This window comes from Macaca nemestrina, chromosome 4 (genome assembly GCF_043159975.1).
Source record: "Macaca nemestrina isolate mMacNem1 chromosome 4, mMacNem.hap1, whole genome shotgun sequence".
NCBI classification, from domain to species: domain Eukaryota; kingdom Metazoa; phylum Chordata; class Mammalia; order Primates; family Cercopithecidae; genus Macaca; species Macaca nemestrina.
In genome coordinates this window covers 72,700,905-72,720,667 of record NC_092128.1, presented here as the reverse complement: position 1 = coordinate 72,720,667, position 19,763 = coordinate 72,700,905, and the positions used below count along the sequence as shown (strand labels likewise).

The 19,763-nt window shown below is 40.2% G+C and overlaps 1 protein-coding gene and 1 long non-coding RNA gene across 5 annotated transcripts in view; one reads left to right on the top strand and one right to left on the bottom strand.

Annotated features, from left to right (window-relative positions):
- The window catches only part of LOC105475501 (uncharacterized), a 130,853-nt gene that overhangs the window by 8,880 nt on the left and 102,210 nt on the right, over positions 1–19,763 (bottom strand). The window lies entirely within an intron of this gene.
- LOC105475507 (sterile alpha motif domain containing 9 like) lies at positions 57–18,167 on the top strand. Of its 4 annotated transcripts, XM_011730832.3 has the most exons (5): positions 57–262; positions 1,297–1,501; positions 2,925–3,093; positions 3,607–3,683; positions 13,080–18,167. In XM_011730832.3, exon 5 carries the CDS (start codon positions 13,100–13,102, stop codon positions 17,855–17,857), a length of 4,758 nt encoding a protein of 1,585 aa, XP_011729134.2. In that variant the 5' UTR covers positions 57–262; positions 1,297–1,501; positions 2,925–3,093; positions 3,607–3,683; positions 13,080–13,099; the 3' UTR covers positions 17,858–18,167. The 4 variants fall into 4 exon arrangements, with proteins under 4 accessions (XP_011729134.2, XP_070950939.1, XP_011729137.2 ...); XM_071094838.1 differs by lacking the exon at positions 2,925–3,093 and having other exon boundaries at positions 1,297–1,562; XM_011730835.3 differs by lacking the exons at positions 2,925–3,093; positions 3,607–3,683.

Genomic DNA, 19,763 nt, shown 5'->3' with positions numbered 1-19,763 from the left:
AACCCAAGAAAAAAGAACATTCTAAAGCGAAACTGAAACTCTCTGTACTTCAACTTCCTCCTGCTTCTGTACTGGCACTCTGACACACCCTCAGAAAGAGCACTGGGAGAACAGAAGACCTCACAATTTAATGCCTTGATTTTTAAAAAAGAATCCTTACACTCATATCTCCTAGCCAACAGATGAGGAATGAGACAGCAAAAGTTCAAATGGCCTGTTTCAAGTTTCTGATATAAAACAATGACTTTTTCAGAAAATCCTGGTAAGTAAACTGAATCATTAAACCTTTATTTGTTATGCCTTTGAGGAGACAGCTATTTTTTAAAACTTCAGCTGTACTTTTTATATAGCTATATGTTCGTCCATAAACCATTACTTATAAAAATACTAAAGTAATTAGAAAAATCAATGGATTAAATACATGTCAGTATATTTAACTGATAATAACTTTATAAGTGCTCTTCTAAAAAGAAACGTACCATTAAGTGTAATTAGGATGGTGGAAGGGTTTCTGATTGTGGCAGGCAGGCTTTGGAAAAGAGGACAGAGAAACGAAGCAAACAGGGTCAGGAATTTAAGCACTTAAGATTCTAAAGGAAAACCTGTGATCTTGTGTAATTACACAAAATTCTGTCTTCATAATGTAAGACGTTAAAAATTTTACATTTTATCAAAGGTAATACTCTGCAGAGGCTAAATATTATTCTATTAAAGTACTTCATTCACATATATCTTATACAGCAATCTGGTTGAAAACTAAGAAAAAAAAAATGCAAAGTGTTCTTCGGGAAAATGAAACTAACTTGCTTGTGTGGCTTCTGACTGCCAGACTATGCGAGGAGGGTGTGGGTAGCTCCCTGGGCTACAGCCAGATTCTGAAGTGTTTTTCCCTACATCAGTTCTAAGAATCCTACAGAGCAGAACACCTCCCCAGGGCATGAGGGTCTCTCAAAGATGGGGTGGGCAGCTGTGCTTGTTCCTGAGAATTTGCTGACTTGGTACTTCTTGCTGAACATCAAAGAGAGAAAACTGGAGTGTTGAGGATGGCAACCTGCAACTCCTTTGTCAATAACCAACATTGCAAAAGATAAGATTTGTGCTCACAATTGTTTCAAAACAGACACTGAGGGCCCCTAGAAAGCCAAGACTTACATCAAGGCAACCACAAAATTTGTCCACACTAATCATGGTAATTTTGATTGTTCCTTAGTTCCAACAGCATATATCCAGATGCTCTTAAAATTGTCCTGGCTAAAACAAAAGAAAAATTCTGGAGTCTGTTTTTTCCATCTTTAGGATTTCCAGAGAGAGAGAGAGACTGGTTAAATTTCTGAAAGAGGACACTGGCTAAAAGAAGGTATTGCATCTCACCCGAGCGGATTGTGCCTGTGGAAAACGTAAGCCCCTTGCCAGAAGAGCAGCTTCCCAGCAAAGGCAGCGGGTGAAAACAGCAGAGGTCTTAAGACACTGGGGACCTGGAGTCAAAAGGGACCTCCTCCAGGTAAAACGCGTTGTGAGAAATGGCCTCATTCGGTAACTGCAAGTGACACAGCAGAAAGTTGGTAAGGTGTATTCTGTAACTAGGGTATCTACAAAAACTGCAGGAGAAGATATATTCATTCATTTTGCTTTCCTTTTGAAAAAAACTTCCTTTTCATTCTTTGTGACCAGATGATAGAAGCTGGAGTTAGTTCTGGCCTAATGGGTAGCACAGTAAAGTGATTTCCCCAGATTTCTATCTGGAGTTCCAGCCAAGGGAAATAATTTCCCTAGGAAAATGAGGAAGTCCTTCGACCCACAGACATTGGTAGCTCAAGGCCTTTCAAATATTCATTACTTTTAATTACTTTAAGAAAATGTGTTACTCATTTAACAGATTTTTGTTAAGAAGCTATTATGTGCTAGGCAATGCCAGATAATGAACAAAATATAAAGAAATTTGTCCTTACGGAGTGCATAGAATAATGGGTGGGACAGAAAAGAAACAAAGTAAATAGGTTAAAATATATAAAATATTTGCTGCTTGTAAGTCTTAAGTAGATAAAAAATGAAGCCAGAAAAGGGATAGGAAATGTTGGGAGATGGGATAAAGTTTTCAGTAGGCTGGCCAAACTGTGCCTTGCTGACAAGGTGACATTTGACAAAAGATGGCAACAAAGTGAGAGAGTGAACCCTGCTGGTATCCAAGGACATTCCAGGAAGGGAAAACAATTGTAGTGGCTGGAAACAGGGGCAGGTGCTTCCTTCAGGAAGCAACGATGAGGTCAGGTGACTGGGCCAGATTTAGAGGGAAAAATAAAAGACCTAATATCAAAGGGTTAACAGGGTACCAGGCTGTGTGAGGCCTTGTCAGATGGAAAGCCACAGACAGGGTTGGACACAACATTGATATGTTATTTACATTTTAACAAGGTCACTCTGGCTGCTTTTTTGAGAAGTCCCTGAAGGGATCAATAACAGCAAGAGGGAACATGGCAAGGAAGCTATTCCTATAATCCAAGAGAGAGAAGAGGAGAGTTTGGACCAGGTGGTAGTGGTGATAGGTAGTCAAATTCTGGGTATATTTTGAAGATACACCCCATAGGGTTTGCTCTACATTGAATGTGGAATGCTGGAAGAGAGATAAAGTGTGCCTGCCACATACTTTTTGAGGTTTATTTGTTTTCTTAGAAGTATTTAAGTATACAAAGAGATGCTACCTAGAAGGGTATTCTTTTCACTATTCTTTCAAATTTTCTGTGTGTTTGAACATTTTCATAGTAGAAAGTTGGGCGGGGGGGGAATCTGTTTCACAAACATTTCCTAAGCAGCAGTCCAGTCTATTGCATTCTAATTGGTTGTGATATCATTGTTTTATGCAATACGTTCTCAACAAGTATATCCTCCGGCAAACTGAACAGGGACCAAGTCTGTTCTGCCTACAGCTCTGCTTCCTCATAGCTGCTTTCCAGAACGTGACTTTGGCAAATCATCAAGAAAGGGGAACTAATCTAAGGAATCCGGATCAAACAGCCTCATGAAGACTAATTTCATGTTTCTAATATAAAGAGAGAAGTTTTCAGAAAAGCCCTGTTAAGTTTCTACTCATTAAAGGTTTGTTTAATCAACTCTCCTTAAAAGCTGTCTTTAAAAACTAATTCTAAAAAGTAAAACAGAACTTTGAAAATGAACATATTTGCAAGTGAGCATAAGCTATTTCTTATAAAAGGAATGAGAAATATCACTACTTTTATATAAGAATCAATAGATGTAACTTGTGCTGATTGCAGAATTTTTAAAAAAGAAACTTTCCAGCAAGCATGGCGAGGGTGCAGCATATTTCTACAGGCGGAAAGCTCTGGGGGTGAGGCTAAAAAACCCGAGTAAAACGTAGACCAGAAGATCAGGAATCCGAGCATACAAAACCGTGTCGAAAATTGTAGCCATGTGCAGCTATGCCATACTCTGTCCTATAAATTACATTTAATTAAAGAATAAAACCTTCCAAGGTTTAGCCTTCATTTTATGTAAGACTTTTATGCACAATAGCTTGTATAGAGACTATGGGAAGAAATACATAATTTGAACATGCACTTCAAGAAAATAAAACTAACTTTTACTTTGCAGTTTCAGTTATACAGAGCATCAGAGCAGAGGTGGGCCTGCTGGGCTGCAGCTGGGATTCTGAGCAGCCTTTCCTGGAGGTAGGAAAGTGAGTGAGTGAGTGAGTGAGTGAGTGAGTGAGTGAGTGAGTGAGTCCAGTGAGGTGAGTGAGCCCAGTGAGGCCCAGCCTCCTAAACATGAGGGTGAGCACCAGAGCTTGCCAAGGGCAGGCCAGTTTGATCCTTCCTGCTTAGTCTCTAAAGAGAGAAAAATAATAGTCCTTAGGCAGTAGATCCTGAAATTTATTGTCTGTAGGGGATCCATTCCAGGACCTGCGCAGATACCAAAACCTATACATGCTCAAATCCCTAATGTAAAATAGCAAGATATTTGCGTATAATCTATACATACTCCTGTGTACTTTGAGTCATCTCTAGATTATTTATAATACCTAGTACAATGTCATATTATATGGTTGTTATACCGTATTGTTTAGGGAATAGTGACAACAAAAACAAGTCTGTACATTTTCAGTACAGATGCAATTTTTTTTTCCAAATATTTTCAATCTGTGGTTGGTTGAATCCACGATGTGGTACCCACTGATAGGGAGGGCCCAGTGTACAAATAAAGAGAACTCTGTGTTTCAAAATTATCCCAGAACAGAATAGATTTAAAGTGAAGGTCTTCTCCCCAGCTCCAACCAGAGCAGCTACACCTTTACCCATGTTAGATACAGCGGTTTCAGGTGCATTTCTTTTGAAGAAGCAGAACAAAAACAAGCAACAACTAAGACAACATTAGTTCTGGTCTGATTTTCATATATTATAAGTGGGAAAACAGGCTCACTGAGAGGAGACATAATTTAATCATGACATCATTTTTCTGATCACAACTCTTCCACCTTTCTACATACTATGTAGCTTTTTGCTAAACATGAAAGCCGTCATGTTTAAAACTATGCTTGCAGTCTAGGGTGTAAGGTTGAAGTCACAGAAAGAGCCAAAGAGTTATGTCAAAGCATTATGAAAATCTGTTGCCCAAATCATCGTCACCTGAATTAAATAACAGCTCCGACTACATATGGATTATAGACCATATAAGATGCTTATAATTGACAGAGGGCAAAATTCACATGAAAGTAATATTGAATACATAATATCTTCAAGTTGTTATATATCTTCTCAGCTACCAACATAGGGGTGGGAAATTGTGGAATTCTGGCTAAGAAATATTTTTATGTTATATGTTATCATACTAACATATGATGTAGTAACAGAAGAAAAGTGAAGAAGCAGGTTGATGGGTAGATGTGGTTTCAGGAGTTTGGAGAAGCTCTCTTTGGATTCCTTCAATTCTGCTGGTTTAAACAGGAAGCAAGGTGACCATGGTGAGGAGGCGTTGTAGGTTTGATGAGAGAGGAGAAACAATGAAATGATCATTTAGGAGAATAAGAGAGAGAGTAAAGCAGAGAAATAGAGTATGGTAGATGAGAGCATTAAGGTGAGACCAGTTATGGTATGGAGGCCATTATCCAGTCATGCTCCAGTCAGGGTGTGAAGGGCCATTGTCCAGCCGTGTTCCAGTCAGGGTGTGGAGTTTTTATCTTTGAACCATTGGGAAACCTCTAAGACAAGGTAAAGACAAAAAGACTCAAGGCTTAAGAAGCACAGATGCCAGTCACCCTGTTTAAGAAGGGTGTTTCTATCTCCCTGGTAGTTCCTGACAGAAGTCAATCAATAAAGAAGAAAGTGAGGGGAAGCTGTCATGCTATCAGGTAACACAAAGACACAAAGACAAGCCCTCTGCTATCCCCCATGCCACCACCCGGCACACACAGTGTCTCTGGGCATGTAATGGTTGCTAAGCAGGAAATTCTTAAAATGCTGCTTCTTGTAGAGGGCTAGGGTCTATCAGAATTGCTGTAGTCACAGAAGAGAAAAATCTAAAGTTCTTCCTTACAGTATTTGGGGTGACCCAAAGAAAGGATGGGTAGCTTGAATTACTGAGAGAGGACACTGGCTAGGAGAAGATACTGCCTCACACCTAAACAGAGCCAGTCTATGGTGCACGGTAAGAGCATCTCCAGAGGAGGGTTTGTTGCCCAGAGCAGCAACAGCAGTTAAAACAGTGGAGGGTGACCCTGAAGCCCTGGGATTCCAGCTCACTGAGGACCGAGGGTAGAAAGAGATCTCCTCCGGGGAAAACCCTATCTGAGAAAAATGCTCACTCAGGGACTATAAGTGAGACATCAAAGCCTGAGGAGAAGTGTTAGGAAACTGGAGCTTACAATAGGACATCAAGTCTCTCTAATTTGCCCGTTAGATGAAGAATAAAATGCTTACTGACTTTTCTTTTTGAAAAGTAAACTCTTTTCTTACTAATTATGACTGGCTAACCCAGATGCTGGAGTTGGTTTTCGTCTCATCGATGACAACATGAAGATATTTCCCAAATGCAATTCAATTGTTTCACTAATCTAAAAACGTTAATTTCCTCATTCAACAAATATTTATTGAGTGCTTATTTTATGTCAGGCCCTGGTGATTCATGCATGAATGACAGGCAAAAATGCCTCTTCTCATGGAGGTTATATTCCAGTTGCTGACACAGAATGAGAAATATAATTAAGTAAAATGTATAGTACATAAATCTAAAGTGAAAACTTGAAGCAGGGAAGAGCAATGGAAAGTGCTAGAGTAAGGACTGAAATTTTAAGAAAGATGAGCAAGAAAGGCCTTATTGAATTTGAGTAAAGAGCTAAAAAGGTGAGGGTGTGAGCTATGTTGGCATCTGGAGGAACAGCATTCCAAGCAGAGGGAACAGGTAGTGTAAAGGCCTCCTGCAGCTGCATGGCTGGCATGTTTGAGGAACAGCAAGACAACTGGGCAGCTGGAGGGAAGTGAGCAGAAGTAATGAGGTCAAAAAGACAGAGGGGTGGACATATCATGTCAGACTTTATTTAAGGACTTTGGCTTTTACTCCATGTGAGATGAGAAGTCAGATAAAATTTTTGAGCAGAGGACACTGACTAAGAGTCAGTGACATGATCACACTTGCATGTTTTAACAGGATCAGGTTGGCTGTTGTGTTGAAAATAGAGTGAATGGCCGGGCGCGGTGGCTCAAGCCTGTAATCCCAGCACTTTGGGAGGCCGAGACGGGTGGATCATGAGGTCAGGAGATCGAGACCATCCTGGCTAACATGGTGAAACCCCGTCTCTACTAAAAATACAAGAAAATTAGCCGGGCGAGGTGGCGGGCGCCTGTAGTCCCAGCTACTCGGGAGGCTGAGGCAGGAGAATGGCGTGAACCCGGGGGAGCGGAGCTTGCAGTGAGCCGAGATCGCGCCACTGCACTCCAGCCTGGGGCACAGAGCAAGACTCCGCGTCAAAAAAAAAAAAAAAAAAAAAGAAAATAGAGTGAATGGCATGGGGGTGGGGCAAAGCCAGAGTCAGACCAGGTAACAAAAACAATCCAGGAAAGAGATTATGGCCTAGAACAGAGTGGTAGCAGTAGGGATAGTGGGAAAGGGTGGAATTCTGGATATACTGTGAAGGTGTGGTTGAAAGTATTTGCTAATATAATGAGTGAAAAAAAAAAAAAAGCAGTCAAAAATGCTGCCAAGGTTTTTGCCTTGAACAACTGACAAGTTCCATTAACTTATAAGACTGTGGGAGGAGCAAGTTTGGAGTGGGAGGGGCAGATATCAGGAGACCGATTTTGGCTATGTTAGTTTTAGGACTGTCATATATCTAGGTGAACATAGAGAAGGCAGATATATGGACATCATGGCAGAAGCCAGGCCTGATCATGTTAATTTGGAAGTCACAGGCATATAGATTTCATTTAAATGCAAGATAGATGAGATTCATAAGGAGAAACTCTAGATAGAACTCTAGATAGAAAAGAGGCTAGGTCTGAGAGGCACTTCAACATTTAGAGGTAGAGAGTTAAGGAAGAACCAGCAGAGGAAACTGAGAAGGACTACCCAGAAAAGGAGGAGGAAAAATCAGGAAAGGTGGTGTCCCAAAAGCCTGCAAGGAGAGTGATCCAAGGAAAAGAGAGCAATCACTTGTTTCAAGTGCTGTTGCTCTGTCAAGAACTGTCTGTAGCAATGCCAAGTGCAATTTCAGTGGAGGAGTGAGGGCAAAGCCTGATTGGAGTGACTTCTAAAGTGAGTGGGAGAAGAGAAACAGGAAACGGAAAGTGTAGACAGATCTACTGTGACGAAAAGCAGAAATGTGGGTAAGAGTAGTTTCCAAAGAGTCTTGCTTAACATGAAAAACATAAACATGCTTGGTTGCTGAAGGAGATCTAGTAGATGAGGAAAGACTGAAGAAGCCAAATAGAGAGGGGATACTTTCTGGAGCAACTTCCTGAATAGGTGAGAGGGATACAAGGGCTACTGCAAGTGGAGAGCTTGACCTCACTAGGCATACGTTCTCTCACTAGGCAGAGAACAGAAACTAACATATGATGTAGTAACAGAAGAAAAGTGAAGAAGCAGGTTGATGGGTAGATGTGGTTTCAGGAGTTTGGAGAAGCTCTCTTTGGATTCCTTCAATTCTGCCAGTTTAAACAGGAAGCAAGGTGACCGTGGTGAGGAGGTGTTGTAGGTTTGATGAGAGAGGAGAAACGATGAAATGATCATTTAGGAGAATAAGAGAGTGACTACTGCAAGTGGAGAGGTTGACTAAAGCAGAGAAAAAAATAAAGCATGGTAGCTGAGAGCATTAAGGTGAGACCAGTCATGTTATGGAGGGCCATTGTACAGCCATATTCCAGTCAGGGTGTGGAGGGCCATTTTCCAGCATGCTCCAGTCAGGGTGTGAAGGACCACTGTCCAGCATGCTCAAGTCAGAGTGTGAAGGGCCACTGTTCGACATGCTACAGTCAGTGTGGAGGCCCATTGTCCAACCATGTTCCAGTCAGGGTATGGAGGACCATTGTCCAGTCATGTTCCAGTCAGGGTGTGGAGGGCCATTGACCAGCCATGTCCCAGTCAGGGTGTGGAGGGCCATTGTCCAGCCATGTTCCAGTCAGGGTGTGAAGGGCCACTGTTCAGCATGCTCCAGTCATTGTGGAGGCCCATTGTCCAACCATGTTCCAGTCAGGGTGTGGAGGGCCATTGACCAGCCATGTTCCAGTCAGGGTGTGGAGGGCCATTTTCCAGCATGCTCCAATCAGGTTGTGAAGGACCACTGTCCAGCATGCTCAAGTCAGAGTGTGAAGGGCCACTGTTCAACATGCTACAGTCAGTGTGGAGGCCCATTGTCCAACCATGTTCCAGTCAGGGTGTGGAGGACCATTGTCCAACCATGTTCCAGTCAGGGTGTGGAGGGCCATTGACCAGCCATGTCCCAGTCAGGGTGTGGAGGGCCATTGTCCAGCCATGTTCCAGTCAGGGTGTGGAGGGCCATCTCCAGCCATGCTCTGACAAGCTGTTGGCGACTGAGTGGTGGATGTAACTAGCATCGTAGTTTAACTGTGAGAGTGTACCAGAGAGGAGAAAAATAAGTGATGATGATGAATACTCAAAAAATATTAAGCCAGTAAAAGAGGAAAAGTGAAACATGAACGGAGTGAGGAAAAGTGAGATGGTAGTAGAATCCATAGATCGAAGGTGTTAGTGTTAAAGAAATACGTACTAGTGTTTGAGCACTAAAGGCAGTGGGCCTGAGGGGCGAGAGACGGTAGGGACAGGGAAGTGTTTGAAACAGAGAGGATGGAGGGCTTGTAGTTCTCAGTAACTGTATTTGTTGGCTAGAGCTGCCATAACAAAGTAGCACAGAGTCACTTCAACAACAGAGATGTATTATCTCAGAATCCTTGCGACTAGAAGTCCAAGATCAAAGTATTGGCAGGGTGGGTTCCTTCTGAGGGCTACCAGGGAGAATGTCTTCCATGCCTCTCACAGTAGCATGCTGGCAATCTTTGATGATTCTTGGCTTGTAGAAACATCACACTGACCTCTGCCTTCGTCTTCATATACTGTTCTCCCTGTGTGTAAGCAAGCCTCTGTGCCCAAGTTTCCCCTTTTTACAAAAACCTCAGTCATATTGGATTAGGGTCCACTATAATAACTTCATGTCAGTTAATTACATTTACAACAATCCTGTCTCCAAATAAAGTCACATTCTAAGGTGCTGGAGGTTAGGACTTCAGCGCACGAATTTTGGCATGATATAATTCAATCCATAATAGTAATGGTAAGGTCAAGGATATGACCATGGGAATAGAGGTGAGTTGATGTCAAGATAAAAGTCAATCGGGTGAGAGGCCATTGTATTGGAAGAATCAATGACATGTCTATTGAGCCACCAATAATTATGACAGAAATGGTATCTGACAGAAGGGTCCTCTTCCCTTCAGCTTCCTACATTTTAATACAAAATGTATTAAAACGTCTAAAAATGTATAAAATACATAAAAAGTAAGTATTCAGCAAATTTTCAAAGTATGAAATATCTTAAGACTAAAGTTTAAAATACTATGGTAGTTATCTCATATGTAATGACTTCAAAAAAATTTTCATTAAGGATGTTTATTAATAACTGCTTATACTATTGGTTTTATATAATGCTTGTAAACAAGTGAGGCAGGGCCCCTCTGTCAGTCTTACCAGAGATGACACTTAGGGCCTCTGCAGGGCAGATGGGAAGATCAGGGACGAGCTTACCAGGTTCCCAGGCTCCATCTGCCCAGGAGTACTCTATGGCAGGCCCAGTGCTCTGGCTCTGGGTACAGGAGTAGGAACTGCCCACTGCTGGAACAGCACTATGTCATACCCCTTAGACCCACTAAAGGAGCCTTTGGCAGGTCCACCAGGTAGATATTTCTTATTTCCTAACTCTGTCCTCCAGGCTTTCTCCCTCACTTGCCTCTCACATGACTCCAGCAGTTCCCTTAACTTCACCTGTCCAGTGTTCCCACCCTCTTCCTCCTCACATATCCCAGGCCTAGACTCCTTCCTGTGTCTGACAAAAAGCACTACCACACTGTCAGTATAAACTTTTGAGTGTGTGTGCATGTGTGTGTATGTGTATGTGTGTGATTTATTTCATTTTTTTATCTTCTCCGATGGACAATAAATATCATGAAAGAGCTTCACATCTGTTTTGATTATCACTGTTTTTCCTGAGCATGATGCCTGGTACATAATAGGTGCTCATTAAATATGTGTTGAATGAATGAACAGATTACACTATTTAAGATAAATAACACTTATGTCTAGTTACAATATATGGGCTAATTTTTGTGGGACCTCCTAACACTCACAAGTGACTTCTGTCTACACTGCAGATGAACTGAATTGATTACCTAAAATATGTTTATAGTGTTCATTGTGCCAGTTGCTTATGGTTCTGCTAATTGGCCCAGGACTAGTTGTGATCCGCAGACTGAAGCCAGAGTAAGAAAGAGAATTCAAGGCACTAAGACAACCAGGAACAGTTTTATCAAGGCAAGTGGAAGCTGCTAGGCTCAGTGGATGCATGCCTATAGTTGGGGTAAATCATCCTGGTGCAAATACAGTATTCACACCACAAATGTGTAGTGCAAGTTTCCTCTGTGGCCAATCACAGGGCTGCAAGTTGAAGCCCCAGTTTAGCTTATTCTCCATGCATAATTTCAAGGGGACTTTCTGGTGAACTTTTCCAAGAAGCTCCAAGTACAGATGGTTCAAATTTGCAGTTTGGCTAGACTTTGTCACTGGCTGTACATTAAATTTTTTTAAAAAACTTAGGTTCCTTAAAGCTAAGGAACCTAAAAATTACAAATCGTTTAAAACAGCAGTCCCCAACCTTTTCGGAACCAGGAACTGGCTTCATGGGAGACAAGTTTTCCACGGGGTAGTGAGGAATGGTTTTGAGTTGATTCAAGGGCATTACATTTTGTGTGCATTTTATTTCTATTATTATTACACTGTAACATATAATGAAATTATTATGCAACTCACCATAATGTAGACTCAGTGGGAGCCCTGAGCTTGTTTTCCTGCAACTAGATGGTCCCATCTGGGGTGATGGGAGAGAGTGACTGATCATCAGGCACTAGATTCTCATAAGGAGTGTGCAGCCTGGATCCCTCACATGCACAGTTCACAACAGGGTTTTCACTCCTATAAGAAACTAATGCCATCACTGATCTGACGGGATGTGGAGCTCAGGCAGTAATGCAAGCTATGGGGAGAAGCTGTAAATACAGATGAAGCTTTGCCAGCTCACCAGCCAGCCAGTCACCTCTTGCTGTGCAGCCCAGTTTCTAACAGGTTAGAGACTGATACTGGTCCAGGTCACCAGATTTGGGGACCCCTGGTTTAAAATGCTTGTATTTTCTCTTTTTATAGTTTAGTCTAGTATTTTTGTTTCATTTGATCTTTTAATGTTGTTTTGTCTATCCTTAAAATAGTCTCACTTTCTGGGTTTTCTGTTTACTTAAACTAATTAATTGATTTACCTTTTAAATTCTGATTCAGTAGGTCTAAGTAGGGGCCTGAGAATTTACATTTCTAGCCAGCTTCTAAGTGATGCTGATGCTGCTGGTCTGGAGACCACACCTTGAGAACCACTGCTGTTGGTCTTATCTGCACAATAGATGCACCAAGGCAAATTTTTAAAAGTATTAATGCCTGAAAACACCACCCTCATTCCCTCAACCAACTAATGCAGTCTGAGGTGTGGAACGCCAAGTGATTCTAATGTTTAACTGAGGTTGAGAACCCCTGTTCTAGGAGTCCAAAATAGGCAGCTCTTGCCATTCATCAAAGTACATAATTATAGGATCTTCATTAGCCTCATATCAATATTTTGGGAGAAAATGGCTCTAACAAAATTAAAAACTCATACTATGTTCCGTATTTAGTTTCAGGGAGCCCAGCTTAAATTACAGCTAGTCTCTTCTGGTACCTCCTGAGAGCACAAGAATTAGCCAATCAAATCAATTATCCTGACATTTTGCTACCAAGTTCCTCCAAACCCTAACCTTGTGGCCTAACAGCTTGAGTTCCAAAAGAAAACAGATGATTATTTAACCAACTGCTCTGTTACTATGTAACAAAGATAGTCAGCTGTGGGTTTCTGTTCCTTAACCCACCTCTACCTATCCAGTTTCATTATTTTAAAGTATATTTGCAATATTCCTATATGCTATGGGAACCAATTTCTATGTTACTTAAGATTCTGGTTTTAGGTTACAAAAACCCAACTTTCACCAAGTTAAGCTAAAAGGGAGAATTATTATAAGGCTAAAAGGCGTGTCACCTAGTTAGCAGCTACAGCTTATTTCATAATTACAATTAGAGTCACCGAAGAAACAAGGGTATGAATTAGGGTGGTAAAACAGCTAAAGTAAGTATCAAGCAGTTTTAAGAGTCAGCCTTGAGCAATATTATACATATACATACATATCTTCTGTATGATAATGTATACATAATTGACTATATGATCTTAATAATACAGTATAATTCTAAAATATTATTATATTGCTTTTTCTCAGGAAGAAGTTGAAGCTTTGATATGAGTAAACAAGTATCTCTACCTGAAATTATTAAAGACTGGACCAAAGAGCATGTGAAAAAATGGGTAACTGACGACCTTAAGATTAATGAGCAATATGGACAAATTCTGCTCAGTGAAGAAGTGACAGGATTAGTCCTGCAGGAATTAACCGAGAAGGACCTTATAGAAATGGGGCTACCACGGGGTCCAGCACTTTTGATAAAACGTTCATATAACAAATTGAATAGTAAGTCCCCTGAAAGTGACAATCATGATCCTGGACAATTAGATCATTCAAAACCGTCCAAAAGAGAACACCAAAAAGATCCAAAACAGACCAAAAAGGAAGAAGAAAATTCAACGTCATCCAATATTGATTATGATCCCAGAGAGGTCAGAGATATCAAAGAACGAGAATCAATTCTTATGAAAGAAAATGTGTTAGAAGAAGTAGCAAATGCTAAAGACAAGAAAAAGGGTGAGCTAAAACCTGAACAATTGACTTGTATGCCATATCCTTTTGATCAGTTCCATGACAGCCATCGCTACATAGAACATTATACACTACAACCTGAAACAGGAGCACTCAATCTCATTGATCCAATACATGAGTTCAAAGCTCTCACAAACACAGAAACAGCCACAGAAGCGGACATTAAGATGAAATTCAGCAATGAAGTCTTCCGATTTGCATCAGCTTGTATGAATTCACGCACCAATGGCACCATCCATTTTGGAGTCAAGGACAAACCCCATGGAGAAATTGTTGGTGTGAAAATCAACAGTAAGGATGCCTTCATTGACCACTTCAATCTAATGATCAAAAAGTATTTTGAAGAAAGTGAGATCAATCAAGCCAAGAAGTGTATTCGGGAGCCAAGGTTTGTGGAAGTCCTTCTGCAGAACAATATGCCATCTGACAGATTTGTCATTGAAGTCGATATTATTCCAAAATACTCTATATGTAAAGATAAGTATTTCTACATTCAGATGCAAATTTTTAAAGATAAAATATGGAAACAAAACCAAAATTCTTCACTGTTTGTAAGAGAAGGGGCTAGCTCTAGGGATATCCTGGCCAATTCCAAGCAACGGGATGTAGATTTCAAAGCATTTTTACAAAATTTAAAGTCACTGGTGGCATCTAGAAAAGAGGCTGAAGAAGAGTATGGAATGAAGACAATGAAGAAGGAGAGTGAAGGACTAAAGCTGGTTAAACTTCTCATAGGAAACCGAGACTCACTGGATAATTCATACTATGACTGGTACATTCTTGTAACAAATAAATGCCATCCGAACCAAATAAAGCACTTAGATTTTTTAAAGGAAATTAAATGGTTTGCTGTGTTGGAGTTTGATCCTGAATCTGTGATCAATGGAGTGGTCAAAGCTTACAAAGAAAGCCGAGTGGCAAACCTTCACTTTCCAAATCAGTATGAAGACAAGACAACTAACATGAGGGAGAAGATTTCTGCTCTTAATCTTTACCAACAGCCCAGCTGGATTTTCTGCAATGGCAGATCAGACCTGAAAAGCGAGACATATAAACCTCTAGAACCACATTTATGGCAGAGAGAAAGAGCTTCAGAAGTCAGGAAACTAATTTTATTTCTCACAGATGAAAATATAATGACAAGAGGAAAATTTTTGGTAGTATTTCTATTACTCTCTTCAGTGGAAAGCCCAGGAGATCCACTCATTGAAACGTTCTGGGCTTTCTATCAAGCTCTCAAAGGAATGGAAAATATGTTGTGTATCTCTGTGAATTCACATATTTATCAACGATGGAAAGATCTACTACAAACAAGAATGAAGATGGAAGATGAATTAACAAACCACAGTATTTCCACATTAAATATAGAACTGGTAAACAGCACTATCCTTAAACTAAAATCGGTGACTCAGTCATCAAGAAGGTTTTTGCCCGCCCGTGGATCTTCTTCAGTTATCCTAGAGAAAAAGAAAGAGGATGTCTTGACTGCACTAGAAATCCTCTGTGAAAATGAGTGTAGAGACACAGACATCGAGAAAGACGAATCTAAATTCCTGGAGTTTAAGAAATCAAAAGAAGAACACTTTTATCGAGGTGGCAAAGTATCCTGGTGGAACTTCTATTTTTCTTCTGAAAACTATTCTTCAGATTTTGTTAAAAGGGACAGTTATGAAAAGCTTAAAGATTTAATACAGTGCTGGGCAGAGTCTCCTAAACCAATATTTGCAAAAATCATCAATCTTTATCATCATCCAGGCTGTGGGGGTACCACACTGGCTATGCATGTTCTCTGGGACTTAAAGAAAAACTTCAGATGTGCTGTGTTAAAAAACAAAACAACTGGTTTTGCAGAAATTGGAGAGCAAGTGATCAATCTGGTCACCTATAAGGCAAAGAGCCATCAGGATTACATTCCTGTGCTCCTCCTTGTGGATGATTTTGAAGAACAAGAAAATGTCTACTTTCTACAAAATGCCATCCATTCCGTTTTAGCAGAGAAGGATTTGCGATATGAAAAAACATTGGTAATCATCTTAAACTGCATGAGATCCCGGAATCCAGATGAAAGTGCAAAATTGGCAGACAGTATTGCACTAAATTACCAACTTTCTTCCAAGGAACAAAGAGCTTTTGGGGCCAAACTGAAGGAAATTGAAAAGCAGCACAAGAACTGTGAAAACTTTTATTCCTTCATGATCATGAAAAGCAATTTTGATGAAACATATATAGAAAATGTAGTCAGGAATATCCTAAAAGGACAGGATGTTGACAGCAAGGAAGCACAACTCATTTCCTTCCTGGCTTTACTCAACTCTTATGTCACTGATTCTACAATTTCAGTTTCACAGTGTGAAATATTTTTGGGAATCATATACACTAGTACACCCTGGGAACCTGAAAGCTTAGAAGACAAGATGGGAACTTATTCTACGCTTCTAATAAAAACAGAAGTTGCAGAATATGGGAGATACACAGGTGTGCGTGTCATTCACCCTCTGATTGCCCTGTACTGTCTAAAAGAACTGGAAAGAAGCTATCACTTGGATAAATGTCAAATTGCATTGAATATATTAGACGAGAATTTATTCTATGATTCTGGAATAGGAAGAGACAAATTTCAACATGATGTTCAAACTCTTCTGCTTACAAGACAGCGCAAGGAGTATGGAGATGAAACAGACACTTTGTTTTCCCCATTAATGGAAGCTTTACAGAACAAAGACATTGAAAAGGTCTTGAGTGCAGGAAGCAGACGATTCCCACAAAATGCATTCATTTGTCAAGCCTTAGCAAGACATTTCTACATTAAAGAGAAGGACTTTAACACGGCTCTGGACTGGGCACGTCAGGCCAAAATGAAAGCACCTAAAAATTCCTATATTTCAGATACCCTTGGTCAAGTCTACAAAAGTGAAATCAAATGGTGGTTGGATGGGAACAAAAACTGTAGGAGCATTACTGTTAATGACCTAACACATCTCCTAGAAGCTGCCGAAAAAGCCTCAAGAGCTTTCAAAGAATCCCAAAGGCAAACTGATAGTAAAAACTATGAAACCGAGGAATGGTCACCACAGAAGTCCCAGAGACGATATGACATGTATAATACAGCTTGTTTCTTGGGTGAAATAGAAGTTGGTCTTTACACTATCCAGATTCTTCAGCTCACTCCCTTTTTCCACAAAGAAAATGAATTATCCATAAAAACTATGGTGCAATTTTTATCAGGAAAATGGACCATTCCTCCTGATCCCAGAAACGAATATTATTTGGCTCTTAGCAAGTTCACATCCCACCTAAAAACTTTACAATCAGATCTGAAAAGGTGCTTTGACTTTTTTATTGATTATATGGTTCTTCTGAAAATGAGGTATACCCAAAAAGAAATCGTGGAAATCACGTTAAGCAAGAAAGTCAGTCGTTGTTTCAGGAAATACACAGAACTTTTCTGTCATTTGGATCCATGTCTATTGCGAAGTAAAGAGAGTCAATTATTCCAGGAGGAGAATTGCAGGAAAAAGCTAGAAGCTCTGAGAGCAGATAGGTTTGCTGGACTCTTGGAATATCTTAATCCAAACTTCAAAAATGCTGCAACCACCATGGAAATTATAGTGGATGAATATGCCTTCCTGCTGAAGCAAAACTCAAATAAGCGCATGACAAATGAGAAACAAAATTCCATTTTGGCCAACATTATTCTCAATTGTCTAAAGCCCAGTTCCAGATTCATTCAACCACTTACCATGCTAAAAAAGCAACTCCGAGAGGTCTTGCAATTTGTAGGACTAAGTCATCAATATCCAGACCCTTATTTCTTGGCCTGCCTCCTGTTCTGGCCAGAAAATCAAGAGCTAGATCAAGATTCCAAACTAATAGAAAAGTATGTTTCATCCTTAAATAGATCCTTCAGGGGACAGTACAAGCGCATGTGCAGGTCCAAGCAGGCAAGCACACTTTTCTATCTGGGCAAAAGGAGGGGTCTCAACAGTATTGTTCACAAGGCCGAAATAGAGCAGTACTTTGATAAAGTACAAAATACAAATTCCCTCTGGCACAGTGGGGATGTGTGGAAAAAAAATGAAGTCAAAGACCTCCTGTGTCGTCTAATTGGTCAGGCTGAAGGCAAGCTAATCTCTATAGAATACGGAACAGAGGAAAAAATTAAAATACCAGTAATATCTGTTTATTCAGGTCCACTCAGAAGTGGTAGGAACATAGAAAGAGTGTCTTTCTACCTAGGATTTTCCATTGAAGGCCCTCTGGCATATGATATAGAAGTAATTTAAGAAAATACATCAACTGTAGTTCAAATACATTTATTTATATCTTTATGATTTTATTTCCTCTCTCTATTCTCATGGCATTTTCATGACATTATTGGCTAACCTCTAATCATAGATTTTGCTTTTGCTTCCCTGAAAGAATTGTAAGCCTTTTTAAGATATGAAATATGCCTGCACACAGAGCTTGGCACACAGTCAATCATTTAATGTTTTAAATATGCATTTTCAGACTCAAATAATGAAGAAGTTTCATTGGTATCCACTGGTCATATCATAACTGGTTATAGGGCAATAAAATCTGTGTTAAATTCAATTGCCTTTATACGTTTTCTGAATTATTTCTTCACTGTGACAGCAAAGATTTAAATAAGATGAATGTAAAAGAGAAAGCTTATTGGACTCAAACCCACAGATGGACACCAGAGTTCCACTTACCTCATCTTGGTATCAATAAAAACTCATGTGGAAGGTAAATATGTTGCTCCCCATCCTCCATATAACACTTTCTCCAACACACACACACACACTCCTTGCACCCCTTGCCCTTCTCCTAGCTCATGGCTTCAGGAGAGAGAAGAGTTCAAAAAATAAAGCAATCATAAACTTGAACTCTCTCCGTTCTCTTCTTCCCATTTACAGGAGAATCTCTTCCTTTAAACCATTTTTGTCTCCTGTGAATACAGCCTTATCTCCACCTGTTCCTTAGATCCCATCTCTCCTGGCTTCTTTTTTCCATTCATTACCCTCTTTGCTCGCTTTACTTCTCAACCTGTGCTATACACATGCTGTTATCTCTGTTGAGATTGCCTTATTTCCATTTAACATTCTCTCTCCTGCTATTCTGATTTGTCATTCACAACTGAGTTCAAGAGTCATGTCTACCAGGAGGTCTTCCAAGACCACCATCATTCCTGACTGATTAGAGGGCTTCCTCATGGTAATATGTGTTCTCAAGTTTTCAGTGTCAAGGAATGCCATTCCAGACACTCATTCTCAGATGCACAACAACCAGAAGAGTCTCAAGCGGCATTCAATAGCTTGGAATTTAAGAGCTGTACATTGCCTATAAAGTGAAACATAGGCTAATATAGATTAAATTGAATATTGAAATAACAAATATGTTTACTTATCCACATATTTGTATCTCTTTGTAATGTAACTTAGAGATTCTGGACTCCAAACCCAATTCTTCTTATCATCAAGAAGTCTATGCTCCATCAGGGTTCTTCTGGCCTATATTTCTATGAATCTGGGCAATGCTCACACGGTCCAGAACATGTCCCTCTTTCTGAAAGCTGTGTCTGCTGCTGGTCCTGCTCCAAACAGTTGCCTCCTTCTTCTGCAGTCCACCAGTCCATACAGTAACAGGATCTCCCAAGTGGCTATACTCCCCAAGGTGTTCATCGGCCTGTGAACATAAGCCTGACCCTTATTTCTTTTAAACTTCCCTACTGTACTATAACATTTAGTAAGACATAACTAAGGGCTTGATGTAGAGAAAAAAGTTATAATGAAAGGAGAAAAAACTACTAAATATTCCTGCTAACCATAACTATCTTTACAGTTAATAATTCTGGCCCCACGGTGAGGTATCTTAGAGAGCTTCTTTCTCCTTAGCCCCCATTTCAACATCCATGCTATAGAGTGATCTTTTCTCATTCTCCTGAATGAAACAATCCCTAAACGTGAATGCTTGACTCAGAGAGTAGGATGCAAACCCTTTGACACCCCCAGAAAAAAATTCATTCTTCCTGAAAAGAAATGTAATGTAATATGCAGAATGTCACCCTACCCTCAATGAGGAGAAGGTCTTACATTACTCTGCAGAGAAGTTTATGAACCTCAAAAATCTGAGACAGGTCTCAGTTAATTTAGAAAGTTTATTTTGCCAAGGTGGAGGATGTGCACC

Bases quoted from the DNA above. Each gene is read 5' to 3' on its own strand.
- LOC105475507 (XM_011730835.3), top strand. From the start codon at position 13,100: ATGAGTAAACAAGTATCTCTACCTGAAATTATTAAAGACTGGACCAAA.